At 36.4% G+C, this 24,420-nt stretch overlaps 1 protein-coding gene across 6 annotated transcripts in view; it reads right to left on the reverse strand.

Moving 5' to 3' along the window:
- Window positions 1–5,659: 5,659 nt before the first annotated feature.
- Window positions 5,660–24,420, reverse strand: part of SESTD1 (SEC14 and spectrin domain containing 1) — a 137,460-nt gene continuing 118,699 nt past the window's right edge. For all 6 annotated transcript variants that reach the window (XM_059928231.1, XM_059928234.1, XM_059928233.1 and 3 more), the window contains 8 exons: window positions 19,033–19,227; window positions 18,392–18,506; window positions 16,777–16,936; window positions 13,491–13,572; window positions 12,290–12,412; window positions 11,322–11,513; window positions 8,692–8,813; window positions 5,660–6,379 (listed from right to left, as the gene is read on the reverse strand). In XM_059928231.1, coding sequence (XP_059784214.1) covers window positions 6,250–6,379; window positions 8,692–8,813; window positions 11,322–11,513; window positions 12,290–12,412; window positions 13,491–13,572; window positions 16,777–16,936; window positions 18,392–18,506; window positions 19,033–19,227 — 1,119 coding nt within the window. In that variant the 3' untranslated portion in view covers window positions 5,660–6,249. The remainder of the gene's footprint in view (window positions 6,380–8,691; window positions 8,814–11,321; window positions 11,514–12,289; window positions 12,413–13,490; window positions 13,573–16,776; window positions 16,937–18,391; window positions 18,507–19,032; window positions 19,228–24,420) is intronic.

The raw sequence follows: 24,420 nt of genomic DNA on the forward strand, positions 1-24,420 counted from the left end.
AATAAATAAACTGTAATATAGTCATAGAATGGAATACTTCTCAGCAATAAAAAAGGAACGAACTATTGAAACACCCAACCACATGGATAAATCTCCAAAACACAGTAAATGAAGAAGCCTTCTAGAAAGAGTACATGCTGTGTGACTCTATTTATACGAAGACCTAGAAAGCACAAATCTGATTTACGGTAGAATAAAGAAGAGAGGTTGCTTGTGGGGGGCCGGGGGCAGGGGGAACAAGGACTGACTGGAATGGCCATATGGGAATTTTCTGATAACATTTTATATTTTGATAGCACTGTATGCATTTGCCAAAACCCAGCAGATACACACTTAAGATTTATGCATTTCACTGTATGTTAATTTTACATAAAAGTAAAAATGTAAGCAAACACTGAATTCTAGTTAATGATATGTATGCTAAAGTATTTAGTAGGAAGTGTGCAGATTTCTGCAATTTAAAATGCATCAAAAATAATCTGGATTGATGGATGGATGGATAGATAGGTGATAAAGCATAATGCTAACTAGCATCTGGGTGGTGAGTACACTGTAAAATTTTAACTTTTTTATGTTTGAAAAATTTTATAATAAAATGTTGGGGGAAAAAATCCAGGGTGCAATGCTTGCCAAATAATGTTGCTGAGAATTTCATCACTGATCCCATAGCAACATAACCATCAAATTCATCCAAACAGTGTCAACTTAGAAACTTAAGAGTTTGTGAAAGGATATTCCTGAGTGTGAGGTGAGCAATCAGTTTTCAAATCTATGCTGACTGAAAATTGTCAAAGGGATATTTCAATCTCCTCATACTTTAATAAAAATAATACATACATTGATAGTATGTTCTGAGCAAGTTTGTTGGCTGCGTAGACTAACATAAGAGTTAAGATGAAAAAACATTAAGGGAAAAACCAAGCATAGACATTTTTACTGACTTCTAAAACTAAAACAACCAGGGTAACAATAATAGAAAAGATGTGTAGAACCAAAACGTGATGTGAGGCTTGATCATAGTGAACAGGTCCCTTTTTCTGAATGGAAGGACATCTGAACCATCCACCTGTCTCTCCAGGGAGCAACACATTTGGGGACACCCTAAAGAGATGGCATTTGACTTGTAAATACTTCTAAAGTGGCACCTTGAGATTCACCAAGAATGGCTTCAGAATTTAGCCTTTTGACAGAAATAGTTTTCTACATGCCATGGATCCATAACAACACTGCTCATAATACCTAAAGCTGGTAACTATTTTTAGTTATTTGCTAAGAATTCCTGTATCATGATACGTGGGTATTATGTGTATTGTCTCCTAAGATTTTTCTAACAAAAATAATCTTGATTCTTTTAAAATTTTACTTACTGCTTTCACACTACGTAGTCATGGTTGTGGCTTTCCTGTGATCTCTTAAGTTCTTCATGTTCTAGTACAGGCTCTGCTTTTTCTTGAAGCACACGGGCTAGTTTTGACATGTTTTCACGTCTGCTTTAAAATATTACGGTCATGTTATTCAGCATCATATCTAGGAGGCTTTTCAGTCTTAAACATTCCCCCGTATTTATGCTATTTCATGGAGCACCCTTAGTTCTATCAGCCTCTATTACAGGACCAGTCTTTTTCTGTTATTATCACTGCCCAAGTTTACCAGGATTGCTCTTCTCTAACCATAACAGCACTAATGGTGGTCAGATTCATGCTCTTGTTTCTATAGGTTGGTGCTGACTCACTAAGATCCCGAGTATGACTTTTACTTACTTTCTTGCTTATTAATGGAACTGTGTCGTGTCCTGTCAACCTCAAAGTAGATGATACTCCTCATTTGTCCTCCATCTGGCTGGCCTATCATCTTGTCATAAAAGAGTTAGTCAGATTTAAACGGCATCCTATTTACTGCCAAGCTCACTGACCCCACCCTTGGCATTTTCAGTGTATAGAATGGAGGGAAACGGAGCGTTGGGAGGTGAGCAGACAAGGTTCCCTTTCCCCCAAGACCCCATGCTTGCCATCTGTGACAAGAGCAAGATTAAAGAATGCTCCATTTTCTATTCTGAAAAGATAATACCTTCCATTTTGAATGACATTTTGGCTTTCAATACATTTTTTAACATGATTGTACTTCATTCTTAAAATTATCTGATATGATTTCCCTATTTTACAGATCCAGAGAAATTTAGTGATTTTTTACCAAGGTCAGTAAATGGCAAAGCCAAACTTTGAAGTCAGGTATTTAAACTCCAAACTCTGCGTTATATTCACTACAGTTGTTATTTTAGCCTTTATGATCTTCCCTCTACTATTCTTGCCATTATTCATGTATCTTAGCTAAAACTAGGTTTTCTGTAGCACACACTAAAGTCAAATAATGTCAGGTGTTATATCTGTACTTCATTTTGCCTCATCAAGGTATTCATTGCCCTAAACACCAAGAGCATATTTTCCACTCCCATCTGGAGCTTTTTATTTTTAGAACTGAAAGTTAACACTGGTTAAGTTTGCTAATTAGGTTAACTGGTCAGCTATGTTCCAGCCCATCTTCTTAATCCTAGAGAATTTTTTCCTTTCAAGGTTTAAGCAAAGACACACCAATCATAGAACTCTTGTCATTGATGATATTTACTGATGTTAATTTCCTCTACCATTTTCAATAGGCTCAACATGGGGAGGACTTTAGCAATTATAGTATGCTTGGTTTTTAGTAACCACAGTATTTATTATGGTCCTGTGAGGACAGGAAAAGTACACAGTAATTTCCAATCTCTCTGGCAGAGAACTTAACAGTGTAGTGGAGAATTCTGAATTCTTTCTCCAAATGCAGATGGTACAGTGACACAGGTTCACAATCAATCATGACATTTGTTACAGTGGGTTTATGTATGATTTACTCAGCACCATCAGAAAAGTAACTGTCACGTTCACATTAAGGAGAATGCACTAACCATAATAATAATACACTAAATAGCACATCCCACACATGAACTGACAGGGTAATGAAACAAACAACAAACGCGTTAATACTAGGTAACGCTTTGGAGCACTGACCAATTTAAAGGCCTGTGAAGTGAAAGAAATATCCAACCTTCTACACAGCAAGAAAGCCTCGAACTGCCATTGATATCCTAGCTGGCAGGCTGAGCAGTTTCATCAACATCACCAATGAGTTACCATAGTAGAACAAGGTCACCACCAATGAGGACTGAGAATAAAGTCAATTTCATCTGAAATGAAGTTATCATCTTCGCACATCAAAACTCTGCCGGGTTAGACATGTGTGAAGAACAGAGGCCAAAACTGTCCTTAGATATGGAGCTTACATGGGAACAAATACATGACATGAAGACAAAAGGAAAAAAAACAAAACAAAATGAAGCTGGCCCAATTAACATGTTAATAATTCCCTGAGATGAGCTAAAGTAATGTGGAAAGTTGTAGCATATATCAATTAGAAATGATGGTTCTTTCTCTGTTATATCTGAGGGGCTAATGTTAATTTATGATGTACAAAGAACTTGTCATTTCAAACAGACTGCAGTCACTTCCTTCACAGGTATTCCAAGTGAACTATGACCCTATGAAAAAAATCACATTAGGGCACTGTTGGGTTTTCATTCATAACTGTCTATGTGTATATGGATACACAAATAGAAAGTAGCAGCAAAGTTACAAATGAAAAGCAACAATATTTATTATGTGATAAAAACATATTCATCTTCATTTGAACTACTCAAATTACAAATATTTCCAGATGTGCCTTATTTCACTCTTGCTGTAGACAGGATAGCTTAAGGCATATAAAATTAACTCATTTGACAATCAGTAGGCGAGTTGATGGTAGAACTAAAGAGTCTCTTTACTTACAGTCAAGTTCCTTTCTGGCAAAGCCTTAATGAAAACATTTGAATTCTGTGAAATTCAGTAGGAGAAATAGATATTGAGTACAACTAAATATCTAAATTAGCCAGTATTTAAAATACCAAATGACTTCCTGATGAATAGATTCACTCATAAGTCAGTCCTAACTTTAGGAAATCTGTTTAAAACATACTTCAGACTACAATACAAGAGGGATTATTACTAATGCCTACAATAGACCATTCACATACAGGGGAACTGAGAAACTATTATACATGAGCAAAAGGCTGGGAACAGGAGAAGTCAGGCCCAAAAGATTCCTTCCCTCAAAAGAGCTTATAACGTAGCAGGTACAGACATAAACAACTGTAGCTCATGGTTAGCACCATCATGAAGACTGAAATGAAGAATCACAAACGTTCACACTCACAAAAGTTAAGCCCTAAAAGACTGAGGATTATCGAATATAGAAAAACCTTCCTGGATGTTCTCAGAGCAGTGGCAGCATGAGAGGGAACAGCTGAATGTGGCCCCCAGATTTTCTGGCATGTCTGACTATTAAAAAAAGGCTGCATCTTTTACCAAAATTACTCCAAGAGGAGAAAGGTGGAAAATATGATAAATAACTTCACCTAGGTTGGAATGTCAAGTAGGTAGCTGAAAGTACAGGCTTAGAATTTTGGACCAGATATGCAACCCAGGACACTGGGATAAAATAGAAACCCTAAGGATGAGATACTTCCAGAAGCATTCTGAAGACAGAATCAGAGAGAGCACATTTTAGTAGATGCATTTTAAGTAAGAGTTATGTGACTGGACTCAGTTACAGCGGAGGATAACATCTTCAAGGGAGGAGACACTGTCTAGGAAAGGTTGCTCAATGGTATAAATGCTGTAGAGGCAAAGAAGGATAAGGGATGCAGACTGAGAAAAAAAAAGTCATTCAATTTGGAAACTGGGAGCCCATTGAGAACCACTGCATTGCAGGGCTGTGTAAAACCAGACTGCAAGGTGCTGAGCAGTGAGTGATGAAGGTGCAGGGTCAATGGATATGGATTTCTCCAAGAAGTCTGGCAGTGAAGAAGGCTGGAGAAACCAGCAGGCTCAGAGGGAGCTTTTTTGCATTTAGAAGATACACGAGCATTTCTGTAGACAATGAAAGGAACCAGCATACAATTCTTTGCATAATTTTGTATTGATCACAGACTACAAATTGTTTTTAATCTTTCTCAAAAACATTTTCTGAAATAAAAGTTAACAAAAAATTATGTTTTTACCATTTAAACTTAATATAAACTTAAAAGCACTAACATTTTATAAATTTTATTTCTAAAAGAGTTGTACAATTTTTGTTATTATACTACTTCAGAATCTTGCTTCTAGTCTATCTTGAGAAATTAAATTTTATTAACAATTGCTATTTTAGTTCCTGAAAGATTACTCTGATATAAAGGATTACACTTAAGTAACTATGTATGCCTTCTTCCCCAGCCCTCCTCCCCCAGAAACAAAATATCTTCAGGGTAGTTAATAATTTGGATAACATTTTTCAAGTTGAAGAAGAGAAAAATGAGAAATAGTATTCCATTATTCATAAGTTCTTAAAGATCTAATTGTTCTTCACAATAATTTTTCATGATAAAACATGCTTATTTATTATATACACATGCTTACATATAAATTTCCTGGCTAAAATACATGCAACCAACATGAAAAAACAAATACTAAACCATCCTCACAATGCTAAGAATGCCCTTTTAAATAAGGCACTCATGTTTGGAAATAGATATAACCACCAAATTAAATAAGATGTTTAAAAGAATCCTTTTATTAAGCACAAACAACTTTTATACATTATCAATACAAATAGGAAAATGTTTTTTAATGAATATGATATATCAAAAATCTGAAGGTTTTCTTCATACTGACACAATAAAAATACTCAATTTTGAAGGAGAATTACAAAGTAAAATTTTGAGGACACCACTGTCTACTAATAACAGTTTAACTATAGTCTAAATTTACTACATCACTTGGGGAGGAAGGACAACCATTTTTTATAGAGAGAAGTTCTAAACTCTTATTAGCACCATTCAAAGCTTATTATCAGTTATTCATCTACAAACTGACAGGTCAGGTAAAGCTTTAAAGCAAGTTTTCAGTGCAATGTTTACAGTTCCTTCTTTTAAGATACTTGGAGTCTATGGTCTCAAAGCATGTTAAATAATTCTGCTTGGTAGTTACAGGATGTTAACATGTGGAGAGAAGTGTGTAATGGAAAGAAATGAGGCTTATCCTGGCTGGGAAATGCATCTTAACATATCGTAGCTAATGCTGCAGTATGCCAACGACATGCGGGATTATGAACTGCAGATCTGCGGGAAGAAGGCAGCTATTAGCTCTCTGTAGTCATCATTTCGGGATGTCTCAGCTGCTGCCTTTTGAGACTAACTAGTTTCATCCTGTCTCTGATGTGTTCTGCAGTAGAAGCCATGTCACTTGGACTCCCAAAATATTGTTCAGTTCTAAAAATCAAAACAGAAAAAGTCTAGTCAGATTAATACAAATCCATTGACTGTAGTGAATGCAAAAGGAAGCAAAAATTACCGTAAAAATTACCTACGTGGTATGGTGTTAGTTCTTTTGCAGACCATACTGTTTACCTTTGAGTAGCAATTTGGTAGGAGAAACATTTTTTTAAATGGCATAATATATATTAAGACATGTTGAGAAAAATTTATTAGAAGTATAAATGTCCTATCATGTACACTTATGATAATCTCAATAAACCAAACAATTCAACAAATAAACAAAACAATGCAACAGTATAAATGTTATACTTTTAGCCTTGGGCCCATAAGCATACACAAATATAAAATCTGTATGTGTACTTCAGAGCTAAGGGCTACGGACACCAGTTGTCAAATACAGCTAACAAGTAAAATATCCGTTTAATGTTAAGCCATCATTTGGGATGTTAATAGGTAAAATTATTTAATTTTATCCTATCGGCAAAGACACAGTATTCAGAGTCACAGAATCTTTTAGAGCTCTAAGAGTTCTTGGAAATAATCTGGTTAAGCTCTTCATTTTTTAGATCAGAAAACTAAGACCTAGAAAATTAAATGACTAAGATCACACAGTGGAAAAAACAGAATTTGAACCTGGGTCTTCAAGTAGTGAATCCAGAGAGACCACCTAATTTCTTTTATTGTTCTAGGAGAATGTTACAAAAGGTAAATCTGACCAAGCTTACTGTCAAACTTTACACAGCATAAACAAATTATCATATAAGAGGGAATGAAATAATAATTGCAAATATTAAAGTTGTGAAATTTGAATATACAGCCCTAACTTACTCTTTTATCTTAAAAATGAAAATGACACATGAACTATTTGTAGAACACAGGAGGAGAAGCCCAAGCAAAAATACCAGGGGTATATGCTCCTAGGATGACTTAAGTAGAATGAGACCGACTTTATGACAACTGGTTATGAAACACAGAAATGAGATTTTGGTGGGGTCGGGGGGGTGTCCTGGAATGGAACAACCAGAAGCACCCTACTAATGCTGTTACCAGCTGAATTTATAAACTTTTAGATTTTATTCTCTTTTATACATTGGAGATATACATGACTTTAAGCTACTTCTGATTGTTCAAGTTTAGGTACGACTAGAGATTATCTAAGTACAGACTATGAATAGTATTTGTTCATGGGCATAAAGTTATATCTTCTCAATATCAATTCCAAATAATCATTTGAAGTTCATGACACAGTAGTAGTGGCACTTACCATGTGTCACAATTGTTTTAAGTAGTTTATATACATTTAGCTCATTTAATTCCCTCGCTCTTGTAACCTGAAGGGGTATGGAAAATATATCCCTATTTTTAGATGAGGGAATTGAGGCACGGAAAGGTTAAGTGGCTTGCCCAAGATGTCATAGCTCATAAGTGGCAGAGCTGAGATTTAAACCCAACAAATCTGGTTCCAGAGTCCACAATCGTACCCATTACACTATGTTACAATGTAAGGATACCTGTATTCAATGGTTTGGTTTCTCTAGTGTTCTAATTAAACATCCTCTGGATTACCTCTAAATTATTTTTACTGAGAAGGTCTAGCTCCTTGTAGATAAAGCTCCTTCTGATTCATTTACTGGTCTGTTTATTTTCACGAGGCTATTTCTTATTTTTATCATTAACTTTTGAAATGGAAAGGAATGTGAGAATCACGACCCCATCATTTTACAAATGAAGAAATTAGGACTCCATACAGCACAGTGAAAAGAGAACGGATCTGGTGCCAGACAGACCTGAAACTATATACTAATTCCACTTAGAAGCTGTGAAATCCTGAGGACCTTACTTAATCTTTCTGAGCTTTAGTTTCTTTATTTGTAAATCAAAATAATCATACTGCTCTAGCCCTGGTCAAAAGTAATTAAGGTGAAGTGTTTAACTTGGGGCTTGGTATATATTTTAAGTTACTAAACATTAGTTCCCTCCCCATCCCTTCCATGAATGAAGCCCAAAGTCACCCAACTCCTTACCATCATAGTCAAGGCGAGAACCCAAGATGTCAACCTAGTCAATGATCTTTATTCTACAACAAGCTATCAAGAGCAATACATTTGACAGCAGCAAGTACCAATTGCTACTATTGTTAAGAGCCCAGTATGGATTTCTCTTCATTTTAAACTAATTTTTTGTAGAAATTGAAAATGTGAACCAAAGCTAATTTACTAGGACTTTTAAGAAACAGACTTTCTTCTCTTGATATCCCTTTAAGACCTTACTGATAAAAACACAAATTATAAGAACATGCACCATACCCATCAGGATAAACCACAGGAACAGTTAGTCTATCTAAAAGGGATTTCCCAACTGCTTCAATTTCATCAAATTGCTCCTCATCATTAATAGCTTCAGGCTCTTCTGGACAGTCTTGCAAAATCTGCAACAAATAAAAGTGCAACATCAATCAAGAGACACAGAAAAGGAATCAAGTTCATGCAAATTTAGTAGATTGAAGGTGTTTTTGTTCTGTTCTTAGCATTTTCATGTATGCCATTATAGAAGATTGATCAAAGCTGGCCCAAGAAATTCAAACAAAATGAAATACACAATCCCTACTAATAATATAACTGGAGTATGAAGAGGTTTATAGTGATTTCCAAGAAAAAAATAATACTAGACTACTATCTGGAATCTAAGCTCAAACTGTGCTTATAAAGTAGTATTCTTTCATTCATTAAGTAACTGTTTATTGAATACTTACTTTATGTTTATGTAGCAGCTTGGGATATGAATGAGATACAGATTTTGACCTCAAAGAGCTTACAGACTTCAAAAATGAAAGAAAATATAAATACGTAACAATATATACTCAGAGTACAAACACATAACTGATGTGATTACCTAGCTAGAAACTTTATAGTTATTTTAAAAAGTGATCCGCTGCCCTGAGTTAAATGATGTAAGCAAACAAATGAAATAAAAATAACAACAAAAAAAGATGTAAATTGATAAGGTTTTAATTCAAACACGGGAAGTTCTGCAGTCCTTGATATTATTTTTTCCTTAACTATTACCATTTAAATTTAAATGGTACAAAAGAAAATAAGGAAAGAAAGAAAAAAAATGCTGTGATTTGTAATAGTTAAGTCTACAAGTACAGACCCACACATAGTAGCCACTGGGTACATGTGGCTAGTGTGCTTTTGAAGTATGGCTAGTCCCAAATTGAGATGTGCTATGAGTCTAAGATACACTCCAGATTTAAAATAATAATACTAATTTAAAAAAATTACCTACAGGAAAAAAACCTGCAAAATTTGGGGCAGAAGAAAGTGTTTATTTTTACAACTTTTTTTGCATTATACTTTACTTAATCCAATTATGTTTACTTCAGCATTACTCATAAAGGACATTTTCATATTGTAAAATTCTAGATTCAATTTAAATATTTTCCCAGTCACTATCATTTGCTATACAATTTGCTTATAGTTGTGGTTATATTTATGCTTACTGGTATAAAATACAACACACTCAAAAGAAAAATAACATCTGATAACAAAAGGCTTAGGCTTTACATAGGTGGGCACAATAAAATAACCTTAAATAGAGTTTATTATAAGCATGATAAAGGCCATGTACCAGAAAAAATAAGAACATTAATTTTCTATGAAAAAAAGTCTCAACCATATTCATTCTTACCTAACTTCTTAAAAAGATCTAGGTTTTAAAACGTCCTTGCAGATACATTTTTAAAGCACGATCCTAAAAAGTTATCAGTGGTGTTAGAAATCAGGCCAGTGGCCACCCCAGGATGGGCAGCAGAAGCAGTGTGATTAAAAGAGGGTGGAGAGCCTCTGGGGTGCTGGTAACGTTCTGTTGTTTGAACAGTGCACTGATTACACAGGCATGCTCACTCTATGAAAATTCAGTGAGCAGAACATTTGAGCTGTACACTTTTCTATGTTAATACTCTACTTCAATAAAAAGTTTTCATTAAAACAATCAGCAGATAAACAAGTCAAGCCATTTTGTGTACTTTCATTCATCATCACTAGGCCCATTTTACACTAAAACACTGACCTGTGGAGTTCAGTGACCAGCTCAGAAAGAGTTAACTGTGGACATTTCCTAACAGATGCACTGCATAACACAGACAGAAACTGCTTAATTCCTGAGGTTCCTGGCAATTTCTCTTCTGTTCTACAGACTAAGGCTATCACATTTACATCTTAGGTTTCTCATATCTTAAATTGTACTGAACATTCCCTACATATAAACTGTGATTGTTAAGAGATCAAAACAAAGTTAACTACTTAGTAAGACTCCTCTTTGGAATGGAAATATAAGGCTCGGGTGCTATAAATTTTCACTGTGCAGTTGAGAAAAAGGTTCTATTGAAAATTTGCCTGCATATTTCATTTTTGGTTTCTGGGACTAACGAATTCATTAAATAATAAATTCTAGAATGAATCTTTAAAGATAACACATGAAAAAAAAAGGTTTTATTTTTATCCTTACTCTCATAATTTTAGCTGGACAGTCTCTAAACATTATAAAAATCACAAATGACCTTTTAAAACATTTATGACAATCAGTAGTAGTTGCCAAAGCAAAGTTTCCTTTCCTGGCATAATGAAACAGATGGGAGTCATGACACCTGAAAGAACAAACAGTACATTCTGGGCATCAGGTCTGGTGAGGAGAGACGTGCTGCTGAGAGAGGACTACTGGATAGTTTCAACTCCTCTAACCATAGTACTCTAGCACTGGTATGGCTTACTAAGAATCTGATTTGAATTTTCTAAGACAATACATTATATCTAAACAAGCTTTAAACAATGGAATTAATATAAATTTTTAAAAAACAGACTAATAACAAAATTACAAGGTTAACACATTTTAAACGTACAAACACTACTGAAACTACATTTTTAAAAAATCGAACCTTTTCAGCATTTGAGTGAAATGCAATAGCCATTTCCAGCCTATGTACCCTCTCTTCAGATGCTATTGTAAATTGTTTCCATACTCTGTTCAGTCGAGGAAGTGTATCCCCAGATGATCGAGAGGTGCAGCGCAAAGACTGGCACAGCACAACTGTGGCCTGTAGCAACTGTCTTCCATAGTCATAAGTGCTCTAAAAAAGAAAAAGTCAACATGAAATTATAATAAAAGAATTCTGAAAAGAGGGATGGGAAAGTGTGCAGGAGGACTGTGGTTACAATTAAGCAACACTACTAGAAATCAATAATGAATAAGTCCACTGGCACTTATTGCTACAAATTGTCTGCATGCATAAATAATAAAGGGGAAGCAATACTTTCAGTTAATTTTTATTAAGTTTATTTCTTGTCTGGCTTCCCTCTCTTACTCCGTTTTCCCCACCTCGGTCTGCTCAACCATGACTCCCGACTCCACAAAAAAAAAAAAAAGTTTGCTCACTCATTGATCAAAACGAATGGGTGGCAAGTGGGCACTTTATATTCCATACAGGAAACCACACTGTTACAATGTGAACTCAATAGTTAGGGAAAATAAATTAAGATACTTTTCACATGCAAAAAAAAAAAAAAAAAATCTGTGTTGTTTTGCTAACACTAGTGAGATGCAGAAACTAGGGTTTGTCATTTACTGATTTACTTTCATGAATGAACAGAGTTACTGCCTAAAAATGTCATAATATATACCATATATCAGAGGAAGCATACAGAACCTGTATTCAGGAAAACATAAACCCTCTCAAGTTTATGCAGGCTAGTTTTGATTCACCAGCTGACATTTTCTTAGTTCTGTAATATTTCTGGATTAACGTAACCAATCTTCTTGGACTTGGAAGGTTAAGTGACATTACAATCACGCAGAAAGCTATGCAAACACAGAGCTTGTAGAAAAGGAAGATAACCAGTTCTGCACCTGTGCAACATCGACAAATTTTCTATGCTTCTCCAGTAGGACTTTCGTTTCCTGAGCATCATCACCCAATCTGATGTGGGTCTTAAGAAGAGCATCCAGAAGTTCACTTAGCCATTCTACTGCCTAAATGAAAATAAATGACAGTGAAGCTGGGTTCATAACTCTTTATAAACTCTTATATCAAAACATCATATTTATATAAAGAAAGATTACTAGCATGTGATTAATTAATCCATTAGTTATAACCTTAATAGTTTATTTCATTCAATGCCAAGCTGCATGAATTAATGACCTCTCCTCCCACTCAAAATTTTTGAAAATCTAAAGACAAGACCTATTAAAGAGAAGCACTCATTTAAAATTAACATCACAAGATTTATATTAATAGAACATCATGTGTTTATGTAATATAATCTTATTGGAATCTCATTATAGATTTATGTTGCTACTTAAAATCGTTAAGTTTCTTCTATGTCAAGCTGGAATCATGTTCTTTGATGCTAACTACACAAAGATAGCAAACTGTTTATCTAGCTGAAAAACCTTGTGGGTTAAAAAGAGATAAGCTACACCAGCCTTCATCCTGGGATGTGTAACTGACAACCAAATCAACAGTAATAAATAATAAATAATCCCAATTGCTAGCTCAATAGAGAATTTCATTGAGAAGATAAGTCAAATGAGACCAGTAAGGGCTTCCCTGGTGGTGCAGTGGTTAAGAATCCACCTGCCAATGCAGGAGACACGGATTCGAGCCCTGGTCCGGGAAGATCCCGCATGCCACGGAGCAACTAAGCCCGTGCACCACAGCTACTGAGCCTGCGCTTTAGAGCCCGCGAGCCACAACTACTGAAGCCCACGCACCTAGAGCCCGTGCTCCACAACAAGAGAAGCCACCGCAGTGAGAGGCCCGCGCACAGCAACGAAGAGTAGCCCCCACTCGCCGCAACTAGAGAAAGCCCGTGCACAGCAACGAAGACCCAATGCAGCCAAAAATAAATAAATTAAAATAAATTTTTAAAAAATGAGACCAGTAAGATAAGTGGGAATACAAAACTTTATTATTTTGACAGGATAAACTAGAATCTGACTTAATGAATTTACTTGCTTAGGACCATGAAAAGTACACTTTTGTTTACAGTTAGGTGAAATCAATCTTCTAAGAAAAGACAAGTGCATAATGTGCCTGATTGATCTTTACCTGGGCAGCATCTTCTTCACATTTAAACAACTGCACCATCTGAAGCATCTTTAATCTTCGCACATCTACCATGTCTTCACATCTAATAAATCCAAACATAAATTTAGGACATTTCAGTTTTGTTGATAACTAGTATAACACCACCATCCGGCACACGTGTTTTACAGTATACTAAAATACTCAGTCCTACACTATGGAGACTGTAACTGTTTTGTATTGATTTGTAAGATTTTTAAGGATATCTGTATCTGTGTTATATCAAAACCTTAAAATACCTGAATGGTACTAAATCACAAACCCTTCTGAGTATAGTATGGATTCTGCAAAATACTGAAGCAAAGCACAAACACAGCAGTACACTAAAACTCAAAGCAATATCAACTGCCAATTAGCATTAAACAACCTTCAAAGATAAAAATGTAAAGTTTCTAAAATACTAACTTAGAGAATGGTGCTCCAAAGGAATAAAAAAAAAAATAAAGCTTTTCATTACATTATACATTATCCAGAGTAATATCTAATTTTGAATTTAAAAAAACCTCCATCTATGTTCTTAAGAAAGAAAAAAAATTCTGTTGATCTCTGGGTGGAGAGAAACACAATTCACAGTATTCTTAAATTTTACTGTGGTCTGCCTGGATAATATACAGATTACAATTTTAAGCTGACTTGATCTAGCTCAGCTCTGATCCCTTCATTCTGATTCCCTTCATTCCCATGCAATTCCATGAACTTTAGATGGGAAGGTAGAAACTCACTGCAGTACCAAATACCAATAACAAGCTACCCATGAGGCACTGGACTCCACTATAGTTGATATTCTTAAGGAAACCTGATAACAATAGGTAAGTCATTGTCACAAGGCTATTTTTTATAAGGATGCCCTCAACAAAAGCCCGTAACATATTGTTAAAATGCAACTTGGTTAAATAATTCTACAAGGGACTGAAGGGAAGTAATCATGATAAGTATTTTTACAATCTGAAGCTAAAAGACAATGTAAGACACTTCAGTGATGAAGATGATATCATACACATATTCAACACATATTGTCAGGTATGAATAATGTGCTTGAAAAGGATAAGACATGGTCTCTACTATTAAGATGGTCTCATTTGGGGAGATGCACTTTTAAATAAACAATGTGATAAACACTACTGCGGAGCTGTATGAGAACAGGGAGGAACAAGTAACAAAGTTGCCTTAGAGATCTAAAAAGGCTTCCAAGGATAAGTACCCCTGAGTCTTAAAGAATAAGTAGGAATCCACTTGGCAGAAAACAAGGAAAGACGTATTCTAAGTCATGGATGCATGGAATAGCATGATGCGTTCAGGAAAGTGAAAACAAGTGCGTGGTTTTGTAGAAAAATTAAAGGAGGTAAGATTATGCAGGACTGGATTATGAAGGATCTCCTACACTACTCCAAGGAGACTGAACTTCATCTGAGAAAACAGGAAGTCACTGAGAGGGGTTTATACAAGGAAGTTGGGGATTAGATGTGCGCTTTACAAAAGACTGCGCTCTTGGCACAACAGACTGTAGACGAGCAATGCCAGAGGCAGCTAAGATTGGGAAGAAAGAAGTGTTCATGATTCAGAGACAGCAGAACTTGGGCATTTGATGAGGCTGTAAGGGATGAGGAAGAGTAAGGATTTTAATAAATCCTTGGGATAAATTCCAAGTTTGGTAGCTGATGGTACTTTTAACCTGGATAGGAAACTAAAGGAGAAGAGCCAAGCTTTGGAGGAGAATGATTCTCGTCTGTCCATAGTAGTTTTTTTGAGTAGTGTATGGGGCATCCAGGTGGAGACATTCAGTAAGTAAGAGGAACTACGGGTCTAACACACAGGAGAGGGGTCTGGGTCAGAGTCATAACTACTCAATCACGGTCATATTACAGAAAGTCATTAAAGTAGGGAGAAGACAAAGAGTGAGAAGAGAATTTGGCCTCAGAACAAACCCTGAAAGCAGTGAAATTAGCTAGAGGACAAGAAATCAGTGCAGAAAACCAAGAAGAAACAGAGTGCCAGGAGGAGACTCATAAGGGTGTTTTCAAAGAAGACAAGGTTGTCAGGAAGTTTGAAGAAAAAAGAAAAAGTCATTTGTGCCTAATTCTATTCAGAGTGGTCAAGCAATGTCAGGACCAAAAGTATTCCCTGGATTTTGACCAAGATCAAGCATTTATTACACGTGGCAACTACAAAGTCACTTGTGACATCAGTAAGAGTATGTTCAGTGAAATGGTGAGGGGAGAGGGGAGACTGAGAAGGGACGAAAAGTAACTAGAGGCAGTGAGGAAGTATGAGTGCAGATTAGACCATCAATGACAGCTGTCAGAAAGGAGAATTCTAGGGCTAGAAGACAAAGGGTTGAAGGTATATGCATGTGTGTAATTGTCTAATTTTTTTTTAATAGGAGAGATTTAAGCATTTAAATGAAAGGCAGGATCAGAGTAGAGAATGGGAATTGACGGAGTGAGAAGATGATGGGGACACACGGCTTTGATAAGAGCAGACATGTATCATCTTTGTGATGAGAATAAATAATGAAATGGATACGTTTGCAGATATGAGGATAGAAGGAATTTCTAATGACTATTTTCTCTATGATATAGGGGAAGAGTTTCTGTGAGGTTTTTGTTGATGACCTTAGAATTTCTAAGTGTATAAAGATTCCACACAACCATGCTAGCCTATATATACTAGCATATGTTAATTTAATCCTTTACCTTGCAATACTCTGCAATTGCTATTGCAAACTGAGTTTTCAAAGAACCCTTTAAATTCCTAGTTCTACATCAAAGGAAACTAAACATCATCTTACCCAGAGTTTATTGTCTAATCCTTCTACAGCAAATATGAGAACAATGGATGCATGAAAATTTCTGAGACGTTTAGATGAAGAAGCACATCAATGTAAATGACATTTAATAGCAACTCTAAACTAAATGAAAATGGAAAAGCAAAATTTTCCAAAAAGAGTTTTCTTAAAAGATAGAAGAGTCATAGGCTACACTGGGGATATGGAATGTGATGTACTTGAGTGGAACTGAAATTTTTACCACTGAGTAAAAAGGGAAAATGTACCCATTAATTGAACAAACTGCCATTATTTGTTAGTACAATTATATACAATAATCATTACATTCACCAAAAACCTACTACATGCTTACTATATAACAGGTAAGAATTTTTACTTTGTATGGAAAATATAATTATATCACTCTTCATTTTAATTAATATTAGGTTGTCTTAGCAAAAATTAACATGAACAGTCAAACTTTGCCTTTGTTTCCTAAGCTGCATATCTTCCATCACTCCTTGTATGTGGTCCACATTTTCTTTATTTTCAATGGTTACATCCTTTCCATAGGCCCAGGATGCCTGATTGGAGATCTGATCCAGAAGACCTTGACCTTTTTCACGCAAACCTTGCAATCCTACATCTAAAACAAAAGTTACTATATTTAATCTCTTAAACCAGAGAAGCTTTCCCTCCCTTAAGTAAATCCTCTAGCAGATACTGTACTTGGATTCCAAGTATAACAACTTGGCACATTAAAATACTTTGGGATGGAGCCCTCTGAATATTTCGATCAATAAAACCCCTTTAAATGTGGCTCAAACTGGAGCTCCCTCTCATTCAAATTCTCCCTAAAGAGAACTTCCAAAAGGTGAATTTCCATAGATAACAATTACTTTTCAAAACTGTAAATAGGAAGTGTGAGAATTTCTATTTTGATAAGATTTTCAATTTTTTCCTTTCTGTTTTTATGTAGTCCAATTTTTAGGAGAATAAGGCAAATATTTTGTTCAAAAAACATAAGAGTTACAAGACATTAAAACATTCAAGCAATGTATTCTCACTGTAAAAGGACACTGAACATTTTGAGTATAGGTGCTGTCCAGCTTACACCCAACGAGAAGCAACACTTAGGATATGTTTACAAGACTCTAAATTAGGTACATATACCAGAATTCTTTTAGCATTTTTAAAAGAAAAATATGGTTTAAGAAAACTTGTGACATTTTGAAATAAATTTCATTTGGCATATTAAATACTAAACATGTATTACTCATATCATCTGTTAAAAATAACGAAGACTGTAAGCAAGTAAAATGCCAATACAAACGTGATTTTTCAAACCCATTCGCTCAAGTCCTTTTCAAAATTAATTAAATTGGTTCAATCACATGTCACCATTTTCCACTAAATCTCTGCCTTCAGTTACTGCTTTCCTCTCCTCCATTCTCCTTTGCCCTCCTGTCCCACTCAATACAACCCCCCTCCCATTTTCACATCCACTATCCACCTCTCCCAGTCACGTCCTAGGGAAATTCACTGTATTTCCTACTGTAGTAAAATGTAAAAAGCCTTGGTGTCAAGTAAGGGTACTAGCTTAATGAAACTGGACCATTCTCTCCTTGGAGAGTATGTAACCTCGGCAGTATTCCCAGTTTGGAGAAACAAATGCACAGAACCAAACCAACTATTTTTTCACAAGGTTAGGATATAGCAACAACAAAAATCATTGCATAAAACACAGTTTGGGGCATACAGGGTTTACCACAGAACACTTCACAGCTAATTACAGTTTATGCATGCACTACAAATAACTGCTCATAGAATATGCAAGACATAGCACCTGTAGATTCGGCTGGGTAAACAAGAAAGGCTGAAGGCCCTGTGAAGGGAAGGGTGACTGACCAACAATGAAAAATAAAAACTGTAGCATAAATTACACCCTTTAAGGGCATAAGGGCTTTTTTATACCAATTTTTCCTATGTTCCCTGTAAATAATTATAATTAGATCAGTGTAAGTTGACTTGTCTAACCATGGTAGTGATATTTAAAAAAAAAAAGAACCCTTATGTTTCAGCATTTTTAAAATCTGCTTACCAACACTTTTCAGCTTCTCTTCAAGCAGTTTTAAAGTTTGCTGAATCGATGCTCCATCAGCTGGTGCTACATCTACGCACAACATCCCTAATAAGCCATCCAACTGCTGAGACAACTAAAGCAGAGGGACACCAAAGAGATAACCCTGATGTAATCAGCATCTAAAGTGTTTAATGATTAATGAGGTTTATATCTAATGAGGTTATCACAATTATACTTGAAAAAGACTCTGCTGTTAAAAGACAAGGACAAATAATTAGAATACATGTTATCTGAATGACAGAACACACAGATGCATGCACCAGGAAGACAAAGTATGTCCAGGTCAGCAGAATGTTAAAAAGTATTGAAACTTCCATTTCAATCTATGTTATAAAGCATGAAGATTGAAAAACTATCCAAATGAAATATATCTAAGAGGTTGGGACACTCTATTTAGACAAAAAAAAAAAAAGTTTAGTTGCATGCAGAATGACTTAAAATTTTTTTAAAAAATCAAAGAAGTTTATCTTATTTCCCCCACCAGTAAATTTTATTGTTCCAGAAAAATAATTAGGAGACATGCAAACCTGCAAAAATGATGTGCAGATAAGTATTCAGATAATTTGAAGAAAAGAAAAGCAGTCAGAGTAGACACTTACATCTTGGGCAACACCATGAAATTCAAGAGCTGCTTGTAAGAGATTCTGCCTAAATTCCAGCTGACTGGCCTGTCGATAACAAACATCACTAAGTTGTTGCTGCAGCGACTTCAGTTCCACAAGATCTTCCTCATCCCCAGCATTTAAGAGTGCTGCAATTTGCTGATTAAGTTCCACATAAACTGCAAACCATTCCTGTAATATAGACGTTGTAAAGTAAATTAAGGATCAAATCAGTTCCTGAAGAATACATTTTACAATATCTCCAGATATACTAAGTAACATATATGAGAGTTTTCTAAAGCAAAATTATTTAAATTGAGGACGAAAAGTCCCCAGCGCCCAAATCCTTCCACTGCGATCCCTGGAATTCACTCCTGCCAATAGCAAGATCTATTTGCTCATCCTGGCCTCTAAATGTCCCCTTCTCTTTCCTGTTGTATGTGAAACCTGTCACCCTCAGAGGAAGCAGTTAGCACTGCAGCCCTTCTGATGGCTGTTTTTGTTTATACAGCCAACCTACCACAAGCCTGGAGGTGGGGGAGATGGCTGCCTCACTCCTCATTACTATTTCCAAACCATTTCTTCTGTTCTTTCTCTCAAAAACCACATCTCCTGTGAAATGCATGTAGTCGGATTACATCCTGCCAGCCTTTTCTGTTGCATGCCCTCATCTCAGAGTTAGCGGACTTCCCTGAACTTCCTCTCAGTGCCAGCCTTCTTCCTGACTTCCACTGTGTAGACATCCAATCAACACTGAACTCTTAGTTCCTTGACCCCCTCCCTCACTTCCAACTATCCTGTCCTCACCCCACCTCAGCTACCTACTCCAACAGACACAAAATTTTGTCATTATCATATACTACTATACAGCCCCCAAATCTTAATTTCAAGAATCCCATTCTCTGATCATCAGTTGCTGACTCTCCAATTCACATCCTTTATGTCTGCTCCTACAGCCCCATGAGGTCCACCAATCCATTGATCTCAGCATGTTCTACTGTCCAGCACTCAGGAGCCTCATGTCCTCACTTTTACCCTTTGTCAGAGGCTATAACCACCTCCCAGGGCACAACCCATGCTCATGCCCTGCTCTCTTTCCTTCCATCAGATTCACATGTCAAAATGAAGAACAGATGCAGAAAAAGCATCCATTTATGAGAAAAACTCTCCAGAAAGTGGGCATAGAGGAGACAAACCTCAACATAATAAAGGCCATATATGAAAAACTCACAGCTAACATCATACTCAATGGTGAAAAGCTGAAAGCATTTCCTCTGAGATCAAGAACAAGACAAGGATGCTCATTCTCACTACTTTTATTCAAGACAGTTTTGGAAGTCCTAGCCACAGCAATCAGAGAAGAAAAAGAAATAAAAGGAATCCAAATTGGAAAAGAAGAAGTAAAACTGTCACTGTTTGCAGATGACATGATACTATACATAGACTATCCTAAGGACACCACCAGGAAACTACCATAGCTCATCAATGAATTCAGTAAAGTTGCAAGATATGAAATTGATTACAGAAATCTGTTGCGGGCTTCCCTGGTGGCGCAGTGGTTAAGAATCCGCCTGCCAATGCAGGGGACACAGGTTCGAGCCCTGGTCCGGGAAGATCCCACATGCCGCGGAGCAACGAAGCCCGTGTGCCACAACTACTGAGCCTGCGCGTCTGGAGCCTGTGCTCCGCAACAAGAGAGGCTGCGATAGTGAAGAGGCCCGCGCACCGCGATGAAGAGTGGCCCCCACTCGCCGCAACTAGAGAAAGCCCTCGCACAGAAACGAAGACCCAACACAGCCATAAAATAAATAAATTTAAAAAAAATTAAAAAAAAAAGAAATCTGTTGCACTTCTATACACTGAAAACAAACTATCAGAAAGAGAAATTAAGGAAACGATCCCATTTACCATTGTATCAAAAAGAATAAAATACCTATGAATAAACCTACCTAAGGAAGTAACAGACCTGTACTCGGAAAACTATAAGACACTGATGAAAGAAGTTGAAGACGACACAGGTGTAAAGATGTACCATATTCTTGGATTGGAAGAATCAATATTGTTTAAATGACCATACTACCCAAGGCAACCTACTGATTCAATGCAATCCCTATCAAAGTGCCAATGGGATTTTTCAAAGAACTAGAACAATTTTAAAATTTGTATGGAAACACAGAAGAACCCAACAGCCAAAACAATCTTGGGAAAGAAAAACAGAGCTGGAGAAATCAGCCTCCCTGACTTCAGAATGCAAAGCTACAGTAATTAAAACAGTATGGTACTGGCACAAAAAAAGACCCATGATCAATGGAACAGAATAGAGAGCCCAGAAATAAACTCATGCACTTGTGGTCAATCTATGACAAAGGAGACAAGAATACATGATGGAGAAAAGACGGTCTCTTCAATAAGTGGTGCTGCGAGAACTAGACAGCTACATGTAAAAGAATAAAATTAGAACATTCTCTAACACCATATACAAAAATAAACTCAAAATGGATTAATGACCTAAATGTAAGACCAGATACTATAAAACTCCTAGAGGAAAACATAGGCAGAACACTCTCTGACATGAATCGCAGCAATATTTTTTTGGATCTGTTTCCTAAAGCAAAGGAAATAAAAGCAAAAATAAACAAATGGGACCTAATGAAACATAAAAGCTTTTTCACAAAAAAGGAAACCAACAAAAATTACAACCTACTGAATGGGAGAAAGTATTTGGAAATGATATGACAAATAAGGGGTTAATATCCAAACTACATAAACAGCCAACATAACTCAACATCAAAAAATAAACAGCCTGATTAAAAAATGGGCAGAAGACCTGAATAGACATTTTTCCAAAGAAGACATACAGATGGCCAACAGGCACATGAAAAGATTCTCAACATCACTAATCGTCAGGGAAATGCAAATCAAAACCATAATGTGATACCACCTCACACCCGTCACGTCACATCTGTCAGAATGGCTATCATCAAAAGGAACACAAACAACAAATGTTGGCAAGGATGTGGAGAAAAGGGAACCCTTGTACACTATTGGTGGGAATGTAACTTGGTGCAGCCACTGTGGAAAAGAGTATGAAGGTTTCTCGAAAAACTAAAAATAGAACTAACATATGACCCAGCAATTCTACTCCTGGGTTTATATCCAAAAAAAACCCAAAAACACTAATTCAAAAAGATACATGTACCCCAATGTTCATAGCAGCACTATTTACAACAGCTAAAATATAAAAGCAATCTAAGTGTCCATCTACAAATGAATGGATAAAGAAGATGTGGGATACACACACACACACACACACACACACACACACACACAATGGACTACTACTCAGCCATAAAAAAGAACAAAATGTTGACATTTTTAGCAACATGAATGGACTTAGAGGGCATTATGCTAAGTGAAATAAGTCAGAAAAAGATAAATCTATATGATACTGTATGATAATCCATATAAATGTAGAATCTAAAAAAATACAACAAACTAGAAAATATAATAAAAAAGATGCAAACTCACAGATATACAGAACAAACTAGTGGTTACCAGTGGGGAGAGGGAGTGGGGGGAGGGCAAGACAGGGGGTGGGGATTAAGAGGTACAAACTATTAGGTATAAAATAAGCCACAAGGATATACTGTACAACATGGGGAATATAGCCAACATTTTATAATAGCTATAAATGGAGTATAACCTTTAAAAACTGTGAATCACTGTATTGTACACCTGAGACTTATATAATATTGTGTATTAACTGTACTTCTATTTGAACAAACAAAACCTCAGACCTGGTTTCTCTGCCTGCTGTGTGCCTCCAGCAGCTGAAGGTGGCTGGATCAAATCAACTATGTGGATAGGTGTCTTTTTAAAGTTGTGACCAAATAACCTCAAATGGGCCTTCAGAAACCCTATTGTATTTCTCTAGTTATTTCACCTCCCTATTCTTATATGTTTTTTTCACTTCTTAAATCTCCAACTCCCTTTCACCTCTTCACTCTAGCCAAAAATCCAACTTCATAATTCACTACGATGCCATCAGAAGAGAACTCTTTCATCCTCTCACAGACAAATCTATGACCTTCCCCGCTTCTGCAGCCCTAGGCTCTGCCCTCCCTGCTAAAATAATGAAGGAACTCTGCCTGATTCTAAGGCCAACTGCCCCACTGCAATCTATAGACTAACCTCTGCTGCCTATGCAAGGCTTTGCTCTTGCAATTATCTTCTCTTTTCAACTGGATTATTCCCATCAGCATACAAATAAACTGCATCTTCTACTAAAAAACAAAATATATACTTAAGATATGTGCATTTTAATATATGTAAAGATAAAAAACCTTCCCTTAAAGGAGATCATTATACGAACTCTATCTTATTTCTTATTCTTTTTTTAATTCACTCTGATCAGGATTTTGTCCTTCCCACTCTTATCAAAAAATCTCAGCCTTTATCTTATTGGACCTCTCAGTTGATTTTAACAAAGGTGACCACCTCTCCCTCCTTTTTCACTTCTTTCCTGAGCCACACAGATCCTTTTCTGCCTCTTCTGCTGGCTCTCCTTCCTCTCCTTGCCCTCTAAGTTTAGGAGTGACCCAGGGTTCAGCTTTCCAAAGGCTCTTTTCTTCTAAACCAATACTCATTGGGTTTGGATGATTTCATCTTGTCCCACGCCTTTAAGTAACATCTATAGACTAATAACATCTTCAACACTGACCTCTTCCCCAGATACTGATACCCAACTGTCTAACAGCTATCTTCATTTGGATGACTAACCTGCCCCCACAGATACTGATTCTCCAGCCTCCCAAACCTACTTCTCTCAGTTTTCCCCACCTGAATAGTCATTAAGGCTAAACACATGACTCCTCCAAGAGCCAGTCCTGCCGGCTCAACCTCATAAGCCTGACAACTTCTCACCACTTCTGCTGCCTCCATTCTGTTAGCTTCCTGTCTTCCTATTTCACTGTTCGTCCCTACTCCCTATCCCCTATACAATAGCTGGTGATCTTTTAAAAACATAAATCAATTATCTGCTCAAATATTTCTCCAATGATTTCACATAATATTTAAAACAAACTTCAAGTTCCTTTTTCTGGGCTAAAATCACATGACATGTTTTGGCCCCTGACTCCCTATCTTGCTCACTGAACGCCAACACTGCCAACATAACTGCTGTTCCTCTATCATGGCAAGCAAGCTCCTGCCACAGAGTGTTTCTACTGCTGTGTCCTTGATCTGAATTGCCCTTTACTTGGATTACTCCTTCGTATCATTTCAAGGTCTCTGATTAAATGTCATCTCCTCAGAGAGGCCCTTCCGGAAAGCCTTACCTATACTGCTCTCCACTCCCTCTTTCCTCAACTTGAATGTAGGTTCCGT

This window comes from Balaenoptera ricei, chromosome 7 (assembly GCF_028023285.1).
Source record: "Balaenoptera ricei isolate mBalRic1 chromosome 7, mBalRic1.hap2, whole genome shotgun sequence".
NCBI lineage: Eukaryota > Metazoa > Chordata > Mammalia > Artiodactyla > Balaenopteridae > Balaenoptera > Balaenoptera ricei.